The sequence below is a fragment of the Strix aluco genome, chromosome 5 (assembly GCF_031877795.1).
Source record: "Strix aluco isolate bStrAlu1 chromosome 5, bStrAlu1.hap1, whole genome shotgun sequence".
Lineage (NCBI taxonomy): Eukaryota > Metazoa > Chordata > Aves > Strigiformes > Strigidae > Strix > Strix aluco.
Window position 1 is genome coordinate 32,164,732 of NC_133935.1, and position 13,267 is coordinate 32,177,998.

General features: G+C 38.6%; 1 protein-coding gene across 5 annotated transcripts in view; it reads left to right on the forward strand.

The window, feature by feature from the left end:
• Window positions 1-13,267, forward strand: part of EP300 (EP300 lysine acetyltransferase) — a 61,153-nt gene that overhangs the window by 38,159 nt on the left and 9,727 nt on the right. For all 5 annotated transcript variants that reach the window (XM_074826751.1, XM_074826749.1, XM_074826752.1 and 2 more), the window contains 12 exons: window positions 475-663; window positions 1,599-1,755; window positions 2,319-2,437; window positions 3,422-3,661; window positions 4,219-4,307; window positions 6,759-6,839; window positions 7,383-7,439; window positions 8,862-8,939; window positions 10,053-10,120; window positions 11,479-11,629; window positions 11,966-12,112; window positions 12,516-12,629. In XM_074826751.1, the coding sequence (XP_074682852.1) occupies window positions 475-663; window positions 1,599-1,755; window positions 2,319-2,437; window positions 3,422-3,661; window positions 4,219-4,307; window positions 6,759-6,839; window positions 7,383-7,439; window positions 8,862-8,939; window positions 10,053-10,120; window positions 11,479-11,629; window positions 11,966-12,112; window positions 12,516-12,629 (1,490 nt within the window). The remainder of the gene's footprint in view (window positions 1-474; window positions 664-1,598; window positions 1,756-2,318; window positions 2,438-3,421; window positions 3,662-4,218; window positions 4,308-6,758; window positions 6,840-7,382; window positions 7,440-8,861; window positions 8,940-10,052; window positions 10,121-11,478; window positions 11,630-11,965; window positions 12,113-12,515; window positions 12,630-13,267) is intronic.

Below are 13,267 nucleotides of genomic sequence, written 5' to 3' on the forward strand. Positions count from 1 at the left end.
AAATGTTTAAGTGTAAGGTTTATCTTTTTTATTTTGGTTCAAGTCTGTGATAATGGAGGTAACTCCTGGCATGTTTAATATCAAAATAGGTGGTTTTGCACTTGGAAAGTAACAGTTTTTGCATCAAGACAAGTCTATAGATCATCTAGTATTTCCAGAGAGGGAGTATTTTTTAGAATTCTAGTACATGTTTTGAAATTCACTGTGAAACATGGATGACGTCTTTATGTATAGTGATGGTGTACAATAGGGAAACAGTAGGTAATTTTCTGTATACTAGGGCTTCCAGTGCATGTTTGTTTCATGTTTTTCTATAATTGGAGTTGTGCAGCAGTATGTTCTTCAGGTAAAGCAAATAGAAGGACTAGAGTGCATTTAAACTTGGTGGAAATGTAGGATAGGTAAAAGGTAGATTAGAGAGAAAAAAAAAAGTTCATTAGAAGTCTGTTTATAATGTGTGTTTTGTTCCCTCAGCTTTCACAGCCAGCTGTAAGCATTGATGGGCAGGTATCCAACCCTCCATCCACCAGCAGCACAGAGGTGAATTCTCAGCAGACTGTTCCAGAGCAGCAGCAGCCACCCTTGCAGGACGTGAAAATGGATATTAAAACAGATGAAGGGGAGCCAGAACAAACAGAGATGCAAATAGATGAGAAACCTGAGGTGAGATTGTCAGCCAGTTGTTGGGTAGAGTATCTTTTATCTAGTGCTGCTAGATGCTTTGTCTCCATGCAAGCCATTCCTTCCAGAGTTCAATGAGAGCTGTGGGTGCTACCTGCTGCTGCTCTTTTGAGTGTGTCTTTTTCCACTTCTTCTAAAGAAGGGTCTCTGTTTCTTGGTGAAGTAGTAGAAGCCAGTGGCCACAGGAAGGACCATGATAATGTGGTGGCAGCTGTGAGGCTTTTTGGTAAATGCCAGTGTAAGAGGGCACTCAGGTCAGTCTTTCAAATGTTGATGACAGCTGTTAAATGTTAGAATAGCAGCTATTAGGACAAGAGGAAACGGTTTCAAGTTGCGCCAGGGGAGGTTTAGATTGGATATTAGGAAGAATTTCTTCACTGAAGGTGTTGTCAGGCACTGGAACAGGCTGCCCAGGGAAGTGGTGGAGTTGCCATCCCTGGAGGTATTTAAAAGATGTATAGATGTGGTGCTTTGGGACATTTAGTGGTGGACTTGGCAGTGTTAGGTTTATGGTTGGGCTCAGATGATCTTAAAGATCTTTTCCAACCTAAATGATTCTATATGTATGTGATGGTCTGCTTTACTGGGTTCTGACAACTTGTCACTGAGGACAGCTAGGAGTGTGCTTGCCAGTAGAGTCATCCTGGCAGCCCCAGTGTATGAGACACTGTGGGACTTACCTGAAGGGCTGGATGAGTACCTGTGTGTCTACTTGCGGCTCAGAATGGTTAGCAGCTCATCATTACTACTACTGCAGTGTTTAATGATGCTTTCTAGCCCATCTGCTCAAGTTTTAGGCAAGCTTTGACTACAAAGTAGGTACCCTTTAATCCTAGGGAAGAGTGGTGGGCAGGATGGCAGATTGGATGGGCGACTTCACAGGAGACATAAGTGACAGCCTTCAAACTACTTTGCAGGTTAAAGCTGAACCAGCCGTGGAAGAATGTAAACCAGACCAAATGGAGCAAGAAGAGAAGAAATCCGAAGTGAAGACTGAAGTATCAGAGGGGGAAGAAAGACCAACTACTCCAGCTACTCAGTCTTCTCCGGCAGCTGGGCAGTCTAAGAAAAAAAGTAAGCAGGAACACTGTTTTGGCTGAAATTCACTGCATCTCCCTAGAGAAATCTTTGGGGGGGGGAAAAGCTGAGCTTTCTTCACTGATACTCAGTAGGCTTATATGGATTGTTCTTTGTGGCTTTTGGATAAGAATATCTAATAATACATGGTGCTTGTAACTGGCTTTGGGCAAGTTCTTTAAGGCTTTAGTATTAGCCATTAAGCCTTAGTAAAATTGTCAATACAATAGAGATTTGAAATACTCTTTACTTACAGATTTTCTAGACAAGTATTTTCTTGGGACCTCAGAGAGGGGCTGTATCTGGAATGTAAACTGGCTCTATTAAATTTAGCAGTCTCCTCTGTGATAAAAACAAGATTCTCTAATATTTTGGCCATCTCCTTGTGTCCAGGTGATCATTTTAATATCCTCAGAACTCAGTGTTGCAGAGGATAAACAAGCCATGCTAAGTACCTTAAACCCATTGTCTGTGGTCTTTTTCCACAGACCTCACATTTTCAATCAGGTTTGTTTCTTACAGCTGTTTCTGCTGTCTTTCTAATGTTGACTTTTTCAAAGTTTTCAAGCCAGAAGAGTTGCGGCAGGCACTTATGCCAACACTGGAGGCACTTTACCGTCAGGATCCAGAGTCTCTTCCATTTCGACAGCCTGTAGATCCCCAACTACTAGGAATTCCTGTGAGTGTCTTAGCAAGATACTTTTCTGGCTTTAATTCAAAACTACTGTATTATGACATACCTGTTTGAGAACAGCTTAAGTTTGTCTTAATGTTTTTATGTTGATGCATTTGAAGAGGTTTAGCTTAGGCAATGGAACATTAATCTGTTATAAGCAAGGAAGAGACTATTCAAGTTACAGTTCTTGTTTAGGTTGAATTTTCTGCTTGTTTTACAGTTGTCTTCAGAAGACATGACTATCCTTCAAGGATATGTGTTTTTAAACTCTGTGGATTTGACCACACAAGTTAAATATTTATACACAAATATGTATACGTAGAATTCCTACTTAAGTGCTTTGAGCAACCTGAAAGGTTTTTTTGTTTGGTTTTGTTGTGGGTTTTTTTAGGATAGATACTACGAAAATTCAAGGCCTGCTGTACTATAAGCAGACATAAATATTGCTAATATTCTTTAACAAGCTGTCAATTGGCTGGCATATCCTGAGGTCTCTTGTAGAAGTGGTCCCATAACTGATGGGAGGAGATTGGAAAAAGGCATTCTTCAGAGGAGACATGATATCTTTTATCATCCAATAAAGTTATTTCTTTCTGTTTATTACGTTGTCTGGTCTACTAAAAATGGTCGCTTTCTATTAATGCCATCATGTATATCCCAAGATCTCAGTGGCTGCAAAAACATTACCATTTCCTACTTTTTGTAATAGTTGGTTTGCTGACTAAGCTTAGAGTGGCTTTATTTCATCAGGAGTGGAAGACCAATAGAGCCTGAGAAATAAAGGAATAACGAAAAGAAAGCACTGGGGAGTGATGTGGTATTACTTAGAGATTTCATTGTATGTCACAGGCAGTTTGACAGTCAAGTCAGGGAGGAACCTGTTTTTCTTGATGTACTGCAGAAGAATTCATATACTGAGAATGCGCATGCTGTCATGTCACAACATAGTTCTGTAGTAGTGTTTTGATACACTGTGTATTCTTGCAGGATTATTTTGACATAGTGAAGAACCCCATGGACCTTTCTACTATCAAGAGGAAGCTAGACACAGGACAGTATCAAGAACCGTGGCAATATGTAGATGACATCTGGCTCATGTTCAATAATGCCTGGCTGTATAACCGCAAAACATCCCGGGTGTATAAGTACTGTTCCAAACTAGCAGAGGTGTTTGAGCAAGAAATTGACCCGGTTATGCAGAGCCTTGGTTATTGCTGTGGAAGAAAGGTAAGAAAATAAATATTTTTAGTCTGCTGCTTGCTTCCTGGTGTTGAAGGGGGAAAAATACAGCAGTTGCAGTTGTTAGCAGTTATGGTGTGTCAAATTTTGGAAGTTTACCAGGATTTAGCAATGCTGAGTAATCTGATTTTGAGGTTTTTATGGATCTTCTAATTCTATCTAGTGCTTAAATCATCTATTTGTATATAAATAAGCCCTTGGGGGTAAAGAAGTCAGTAACTGGAAGCTTACTTTGATTAGGGTTAGCCTGTTTGCTATTGCAAATTAAACAGATGTGTTACTGCCAAAGTGCTTTCTGTTCACTGTATATTGAGACTGTGTATTTCCATTGTCTGTTTGGATATGCATTCTATCTTTGGAGAAGGACTAACTTGAAAATAACAGCCCACTGAATGTTTTTTATGACTATTACTTCATACACTTGCTGTACTGAGATCTTTGCACAGAATAAGGTGGAAATGATCGCTGTCTGGGTTACACTTGCTTCCCATGGAGAGCAAGTGAGAGCACATACGAGTACTAAGGCAACCCATTCCTCTTTGCAGTTGGAGTTCTCACCACAGACTCTGTGTTGCTATGGCAAACAGCTATGCACAATCCCTCGAGATGCCACTTACTACAGTTACCAGAACAGGTAAGGAAAACTCACGTGGTGCAGTTTTGTGCATGCTGCAATCAATCTGTTAAAGGCGTGCATGTATTTATATATATACCCTCTTTATATGTGTATACCTTTGTGTTTTAAGATGAAAATTTGCTGGAAGTGCCCTTGAATAGTTTACCTTATGATAATGATTTTTTTTTCTGCAAAAGTTCACTACAGCCTTTGCTCTTCCTCTTTTATTTGCAGAAATGTGATGTTTTACTAAATTTTTTTCCTGTGGTTAATTAAATCTTCAGTTCTCTACAAATAATATAGACAAGTCTGTCTTTGCTTCCTACTATGCAGCAGTATTTTTCATGCAGAACACTGAATTAACTATGCAGCAAGTATATTAATGCTCATAATACATATTATACTTGGCAAGTCTTTCTGATGTTAACACTGAAGAGCAAACTTATTTTTGTGATGCAAATCTTCATTGGAAGATCTGTGTGTTCAGATCTTCAGTAGATTGATGCTTGCTTTTTCTCCCTATGTTTCCTTAAGGGAGTTGTCTCACAGTAGCTGTCAGCATCAGTGTAAAGTGCTGTCACTTCTACAGCTCTTTTGAATAATTATTTTTGACTTGGGGTTTATTAAAGGATTTAAGCCTATTTGACTTCTGAAAGAAGGTTTCTTGCTAGGCATCTCTTTGCCAATTGGGGAAGCAAGGCAGGAAGAAGCAAGGAAATTCATGCTTTGACACTCTCATGTGCCCTGGCCTGTCAGCAGAATGCACCTGCTAAAGTAGAGGGCTGGTAACCTCCAAACTTGTCACCTCCCATTAGTTTAATTCCTGCTCTCCATTCTTTCCAACACCTTAAACAAACAAAAAATCCCCAGAACAATGAAAACACTAAGGCTTTTATCTGAAAGCCAGGAAGATTTTGCAAGAATTGTAGTTTTCTAAAGTACCTGGTCAGGTAAAAGCAATCAAAGAACTACAGGAGTTACATCTTAACCTTCTAAGGCTTCATAAACGTTTGTAACAGTTAATGGAGGTTTTTAGGAGTGAAGAAGTATAAAATAAGCTTATAGTGTCCCATGGTAACTGTTGTAGTTTTAGACTTACATAGCGTAGAGCTTTTCATATCATGTCAGTATCTTCTGCTTACATTTATGGACAAGCACTAGATGGACCAAAAGACTGTTATTCAAAAATATGACATGCTTTATGTGTTTTCAAACATTAGGAGGGAATGTTTGCACTATAACAGGTGTATACATGTGATTTGTAAACTATGTCATATACACACATGCATACATATCTATAGACAGAAATGTACAGTTCTAGAAGTACTGTTCTCTGCATTATCTCAGATGAAAAGTGGGAGAGAGGGTTAAGAGACCTGGCTTTTTAGCCTATCAGCTGCTATAGTGTTGGCTTGTGTGGGTTTATAATAAACTTGGTTGAATTTTCTTTTTCTTTCTTTTTTTTTTTTGATGTCTTGTGCACTCAGTTAACATGCTTTTGTAATGGAGAGGCCACAGTTTTAGAACATTTTTGAGGGCTGGGGTAGAATCTTGAAATAATCTCTGTTTTATTCAAGTATAAATGAAATCTTTATCTGTAATGCTTGCTGTACTGATGCCTGGACGGTTCTGCACTCAAACTGGGCTATGGCAGAATCATATCAATGTAGACCATTATGTGTGTAGTTAATGTTAGGTATTTAGTTCACAGACAGTTTGACAGTTTTGTAATTAATGTCTCTAAGATTTTTGAGGACAAGTTTTATTCTTTTGGAAGCTTCTGATGTTTAGCTTTCCCTTTCAACTGGGAGAGAATCCTGTGGCCTTTCAGCATTTATACATTTAAGATGGAAGACTATCCCTCTTCCATTGATCTCCTGTAGATCTTCCTGCTAGCAGAACTGCTGTCCTGATGTACAAGTCAGAGTAGCAGTTCTTTCTTCCTTCGGCTCTTTCCCCTTTCTCATTTTAATTCTTTGCTGTACGTGGCATGGATTATTAAAATGAAGAGGGTATGGGTATGGTAAAATGGAGTACTCGTGTTTAATTTGCTTTAATCATTTGCTGCTTGTGAACCCATTTGAGAGATTTAATGCTAATCTGTGCTTTGCCTTGGCTTTCTGCTTTGTGTTGTCTTGTCCTGCTTCTATGTTTTTGTTTTTGTCCTGCAAACCCCCATTTCTTTGTTCGTATGTATGTTATTTTTTTATTTCTCCTTCATGCTTGTCATTGTCTGCACTTGGCTTTGATTGCGCAAAAAAAACCAAAAACAACCCCCCCCAAAAAAACCAACCAAACACAATGTGGGGCCCATAAATCTGCATCATTGAATATCCTTGTCGCCGTTGATGACCTGCTCTCTGCTCCTGTCCCTTCCTTGGCCTGCTGTGATTGGTGGCTCCATTGCTTGACTTGGGCTGTGTTGTGTGGACGGAGCAGTTCACCCAAATATGGCCTTCTTGCTGACAGGTATCATTTCTGTGAGAAGTGCTTCAACGAAATCCAAGGGGAGAGCGTTTCTCTGGGAGATGACCCATCACAACCTCAAACGTGAGTTAATTGTTTGCTTGGGCTGTGCATTCATAAGCTGCATCATGATCTGTAGGGCTTTCTCAAAGGAAAGGAGTTTAGTACTGGGGTTGCAGCATTCGGAAGCTGAAACTTATCCTTTGAAGTTATTCTAGGAGGAGGACTAGAGGAATCTGAAATAAGATAACCTGCCTTTCTCAGTAATCAAAGATAATTGGAATTCTCTGCCTTCAGAGTATCACAGAGGCATATCAAATAGTCCTTTCACTATGAAACACTGATCGGACTGGTCCAAAACTTGAACGTCAGCAAGTTTTACCATTTATCTTGAGTAAAACTGAAGAAGGGAGCAATGTGGTTCTCTGCAAGCTATTGTCCCATAGAAAAGAAAGTTTTCCAAAGGCAGAGTCCCTTAGTGAAATACAGCTCATTTCCTTGTAGTGCCAGTGAGCATTTAAAAAATCTGCTTGAAGGTTTTGTCTTAGTGTGTTGGATATGTGTGGTATGGCACAAATGTATGTTGTCTTGTGTTAAAACTGAGTTTTATTGCCTGTTTCTCCATAGCACGATAAACAAAGAACAGTTTTCAAAAAGGAAAAATGATACACTGGACCCTGAACTGTAAGTAATGCTGTCACACTTTGAATGATCCTCATTTTATTATAATTATTTTGTAAAAGACATGTTGTTCACTCACCATCAGCTTTGTTTTTCAATGTTTTCCGAATTTCATGTAGCTCAGCTGGCAGGGGCTGTGCAGTAAGCAGTGTATCTGGCATTCTGTTTTGAGAACCCAACTGCCACAGCTGTACTTGAGAAATATGTAGTGTTGTATGTATGGGCCGAAGTTAGTGCATTTTGTTGTCTTGAATGTGGATTCAACAGAAGGATGAATGCAAACTCTGCTTTGAAACACTGTTGTGGCAAGTGCTCAAGTCTCAGAACTGATTTGAGTCATTTGACAGTAGCTGTCTTGGTGGCATTGGCTTTTCTAGTTGTCATATTTTACAGGCAGCTGTAGTAGAAGGAAAAGTTGTTAAATTTGAATCGGGCCGTTCTTCTACACTGCTCTGGAAGCAGAACTGTAGACAATCAGTAAAGTTAAGATGATGGTGGCTTGGCCGCTTTTCTTTATATTCCTGAGGGGTTTTTTGAAGCCACTTTATGTGGTCCTGTATTACACACCTGTGCTGCTACTCTGCAAACATTATCTTCATTCTCAAATGAATGAGCAAAAAGGATGTGTATTCCTTCCACACCATCCTTCGAAGGACCTCAGGGTCAGCTAGTTCTTCTGTTTTACAAGGGCTGTGGGAAGGAAAGAATAGTAACTTTTCTTTCCCTTTGTTATAGTGAAGGTACAGACTAACACTAGAATACAGGCCTAACTTACAGTACAGTACCATATGCTCTACATAAATGACAGCTATTTGTTCAGAGTCTCAGACTCTTAATAGACGTGTTCAAAAGGAGTCAGGTTGTCCTGAAACATGAAGCAACTTTAGGTATTTTTGAGAATTACATTCACCAACATCTGTGAAATAGATCACGTCACCTCAGCTGTCCTTAAATCTCTTAGTCTTCTAAAAGTGACTTTGATATAGCTTATGTTTTCTTCCTTCCTGCCTTTCTGTAGTATATTTGCCATGTACCTCAGGCTTCAAGCATAGTGGGGCAACTAACAGCCAACTATTTCTCCTGGTTCTTTGCTTCTGATACCTGTGAATCCCGTTTTCCTCTACATTATAGCAACAAGCAGTTTACAGATTTTATCCTTAGAAGGGTTTCACTTTAGAAAATGAGTGAAGTGGATGACAGTAAGGCAAGCAAATGGTAACATAATGTGTCCCTGCATAGTCTACCTGACTTGAGCTGACATTCTTAATTCATTTCAGAGACTGTTCTCAGCATAAATGTGCCCTCTATGTTAAATACGCTCAAGAGCCTAAATGCTAGAACCCCTCTAATAAAATATTATAAAATATACAAGCAAGTAATGATATACCAACCTTGCTTCCCTCCCCCCTTTTTTTCCTTCTACAGATTTGTTGAATGTATAGAGTGTGGAAGAAAAATGCACCAGATCTGTGTTCTTCATAATGAGATAATCTGGCCTTCTGGGTGAGGAATTTCTCCTTCTTAAGTAGAGAGTATATGATTGATTTACTAGTTAGTGCATAAACTTCCTTATATTGGTTATATTTGAAAGAGTGTCTAATGGAAGAAGTTGCATTCCCACCTGAAAATTTTACAGAATCTATGGGGTATCAAATTTAGACATCATATCTTACTGTGCTGTGTGTAAATTTGTTTCTAATCTTAAATGTTTCTAACATTCCTTTGTGTGAAAAGGGCCTTTCAGTCTTGTGTTTCAGCCTTTTATGTTTAAAGATAACTTAGATATGTTTAAATATATGTTTAAAGATAACATCTTTCATAACATATGAAAAGATGTTTCTGCTTTGGTAACAATTCCATACTGATCTATTTTCTGTACAAATCATATTGCTTTGTCATCTTCAAAAAAAATTTTGTAACAACTAAAGAATTTAACAGGTAAATTCACTTTTTTGAATGAGCGATCAGATTAAATCGAAAACCAATCTAGTCTTTAGATACTCCATAGTTTGTGATCAACAGACTAGGTTGTTGTCTAATTGCTTTTAAAAAAGCTGATAAATTATACGTAGGTAAAGTTCTGTAAGAGCTCAAATGTTCCTTTTCTTGACAAGAAAGCTATGACTTACCATTCTGTTGTTCCATCCACGTTGCTGCAGAAGAGGGTAGACATCCTGCAACTGAGGAAGAATCTGCCTGTCATTTCAGGCTACAGTATAATTGGGCATTTAGGAAAAAATCAGCCATTTGCTTTATGTGTTGCAGTATCTCATCTTCATCAGAAACAGTAGTCTGAGACTATTTGTTCCAAGAATACTTTAAGCCAATATTGTTAGACCTAGTGGAGGCCCTGTTTCCTGAGCTTGCAGGTGGTAACATGGGTGACTGACAGGTGATGCACCCTCTGGAACTTAGATCCTCCTCTGCAACTCTGAAACAGTTGGGCTGTTTCTGCTGGCACTGTTCTTTGTGCTGTCTTTTATTTCAAATTTCAGTTAAGGTATTTTCCACACCAGATAAAATCTGGTGAAAGATTTTGCTTCTAATGGTGAGATGTTAAGGAACTTCATGGTCTGACTTGGGGTGGTTTTTCACTTTCTCCTATTTCTGCTTCAGCTTTGTCTGTGATGGCTGCCTGAAGAAAACAGGACGAACCAGGAAAGAGAACAAATTCTCTGCTAAAAGTAAGCTTGACACTTGCACCAAAAAATCTTAAATAACTTGTTAAGAGTGGGGAAGAGGTGGGTTTTATGATTGGTTTGCATTTATTTCAGTTGTTTTGAGTTAAAGTAGGATACCTTTGGTCTGAAGTGAATGTTTGCATTCACAGGTGTTGTTGCTGGTTAATAGTCTGTTGTAGAGGTTTAATGTACTGTTTCAGAGCACTGGTAATGGAAGATACACATCCTTTTATCTCAATTGCAGTATTAATAGCACTGGGAAATAGTTGCTGTGTGACTGAAGTCTAACTTAAATTTATAACATGTTCAAGTCACTGTGACTACTGCTGCTCTTAAAAGCTTTGATGGAGGTAAAGGTTGCATCACCTAATGACAAAACTTTCTATAGACATTTCCTCTTGATTAGGGCAGCTGATTTGAAAGCAGTGTAGGAGGAAATTTGTGCAGCCATTGTCCCTCTGGTCTATAGACAAAATAAGTCTTTCAGAAGTTTCTTAGGTTGGTGTACTTACAAATAGTGAGTATTTACATTTCTGCTACATAAAAAAAAAAAATCCCTGGCCAACCAATAGCATAAAGATTCAGCAAACCATTCAGTGAATGATTTCAACATCTGAGTCTCTTTTAAGAATCAAAACTCCCTGGATTCACCAAGATTACAGGAAGAATACAAGGATTTTTTAACAGTTTTTATCAGGTTTTGTTTCTATCAACCTGTATGCATTGCATACTTAATGTCAAATTGGAAAAACAAAAAGCTGATTGGCAGATACATAACTCTGCCAGAAGTCACAGACAGCAATGAGACAGGCCCTGTTACACCAGAACTCTTAAACACCTCCTTTTCAGCTTTAGTTTTTTGTCAGCTAATGTTATGCTTTTAATTCTTCTGTATGAAGATTGTTTGAAAATGAGAAACTTCTAAGCTAACTACATTACCTGCAGGTACAGTTGTATTTAGTTGTTCTTTCCATTATTGAAATATGTTCTTTTGGTAAGTGGAGAGACTAACTTGGCTAGTGTGGCTTTATAGACAGAATATACTTCCAAATGCAACATCTGCTCTTGAAGCTGTCTGACAGCAGTGTTTTGTAGCCCAGTTTAAGTAATTAATAGCTTCTATTCAGGAGGAGTCTTAATTGTGATTGACTTTTAAGACAGGTAGAAATCGGGTTGAAATACAGATTCTTTCTTCATTTAAATAATGTATAAACCATAAACATGTCTGCAGGTGAAAAGCAGCTCACCCCATCTAGAAATGTTAGTGTTTATCATAAACTTTTCATTTAACATCTGAATAGAGAAATCACATTTAACAGTTCAGTTTTGTATATGTTTAGATCTGTATTTTTCTCCTGCAGGGTTACCAGCTACGAGACTTGGTACCTTCTTGGAGAACAGAGTCAATGATTTCCTAAGACGACAGAATCACCCTGAGGCAGGAGAGGTTACAGTTAGGGTGGTACATGCATCTGACAAAACTGTTGAAGTAAAACCAGGAATGAAAGCAAGGTATGTTCTTTCCATTTCTAATTGTGCTTTCTCTTGGGGGAGTTTGAAGCTATTTGAATTTACTTATATGCCACTATTTTGAAAAATACTGTTGTATTCAAAACATCACCACTGACCAGCTCTTGACAAACAGATGTTACAGCAGCTGATTAATTAGTTGTGATGAGTGTTATCTTCATAGTAAAAAGTGGATGCCTTGTATCTTGAGTGGTCTGTAAGCATTTAACCTTAAAATCACACTAAAATTACACTGAGTGGACCTCATCATTGCCTTTACATGTATTCTCCAATATGTGAATATATTTGGTATTCCTCTTTACCCTCTGTCATCTGCAGGTTTGTAGACAGCGGAGAGATGGCTGAGTCTTTCCCTTACCGAACAAAAGCGCTTTTCGCCTTTGAGGAGATTGATGGTGTGGACTTATGCTTCTTTGGGATGCATGTACAGGAGTATGGCTCAGACTGTCCTCCACCCAATCAAAGGTGAGGAGCTGCATGAAAGTCTGTTTTATTTTGGTACTGTCTCAGTTGGGTGAACCTTCTGAAGATCTGTCTAGAGCTTCAGTGTTGCGTATGTGAAGACTCTTAGTGCTATGAGCGTCTAGAAACAAAGTAGCTTCTGTAAGGGAATATGTCAGTTTGAGCTGCTTCTTACTGGGGGTGCTGGCTGGCACACAGTGTTGCCTTAAGGATCAGTTGTTGGTTTTCTCAAGGAAGGGATTGGGTAATTTTGATATTCTAGCCTCATCTCTCTAAAAGAAAGCTAAGTTTCTAAGGGTAAACTAGGATCAGGGGCTTTGAAGATTGCTGTTGTATTGGATGCTTCAACTATATAAAATAACATGAAACTTGTAGAACTCATCATGCCTCTTTTTGGTTTTTTTAGGCGAGTGTATATATCTTACCTTGACAGTGTTCATTTCTTCCGCCCTAAATGCTTGAGGACTGCTGTCTATCACGAAATACTAATTGGATATTTAGAATACGTCAAGAAACTAGGGTAAGTCTTTTTTAATGTTTTCTTCTGTGCAGCATTTGTGCTAGGTGGTTCTTATTGCAAGTGAAATTACTGCATCCTGTTGTACAGAATATGGTGCCTAAAACCAGTGATAGAATAACTTGGCAACAACTGTGTATAGTTGAAAAGGAGGAAAGACAAAAAGGGATTTCAGGCTTTTCGAGAGAGGTTTATGCTTCAGATATTTTTAGATTTCTAAACTTATATAAAACTTCCTTAAGTCTAAGTAGAAAGTGAGCCTTTTCATCTGGACCATAAAATCTTGCTGGCCTTGTTGATAGTGCAGTCCATGTGTAATGCCACTGCTTTAATTGGGTTGTTCCTTTGGGCTGACAAGTAAGTTCTTACCCATGTTTATAAGGAGAAAGGTAAGTGTATTCTGTCTGTACTGATGAACAGCTGTGCAAGGCCACTAAGAAATCTATTATAGAATGAGTCGTTGAAATTGTGAGAAACTGAAAAGCTAGAAAAGAAAGAGGAGAATATACTTGGGACAGCATAGAAGAGAACACAGAATAACTGAAGAAGTGAGAAAGGTGGAAAATACATGACCATGATTACTGAAGTAGAGAAGGCAGTGAAATAAACATCAATCTGTTGTCAAAGGTAGCTGGTACAGC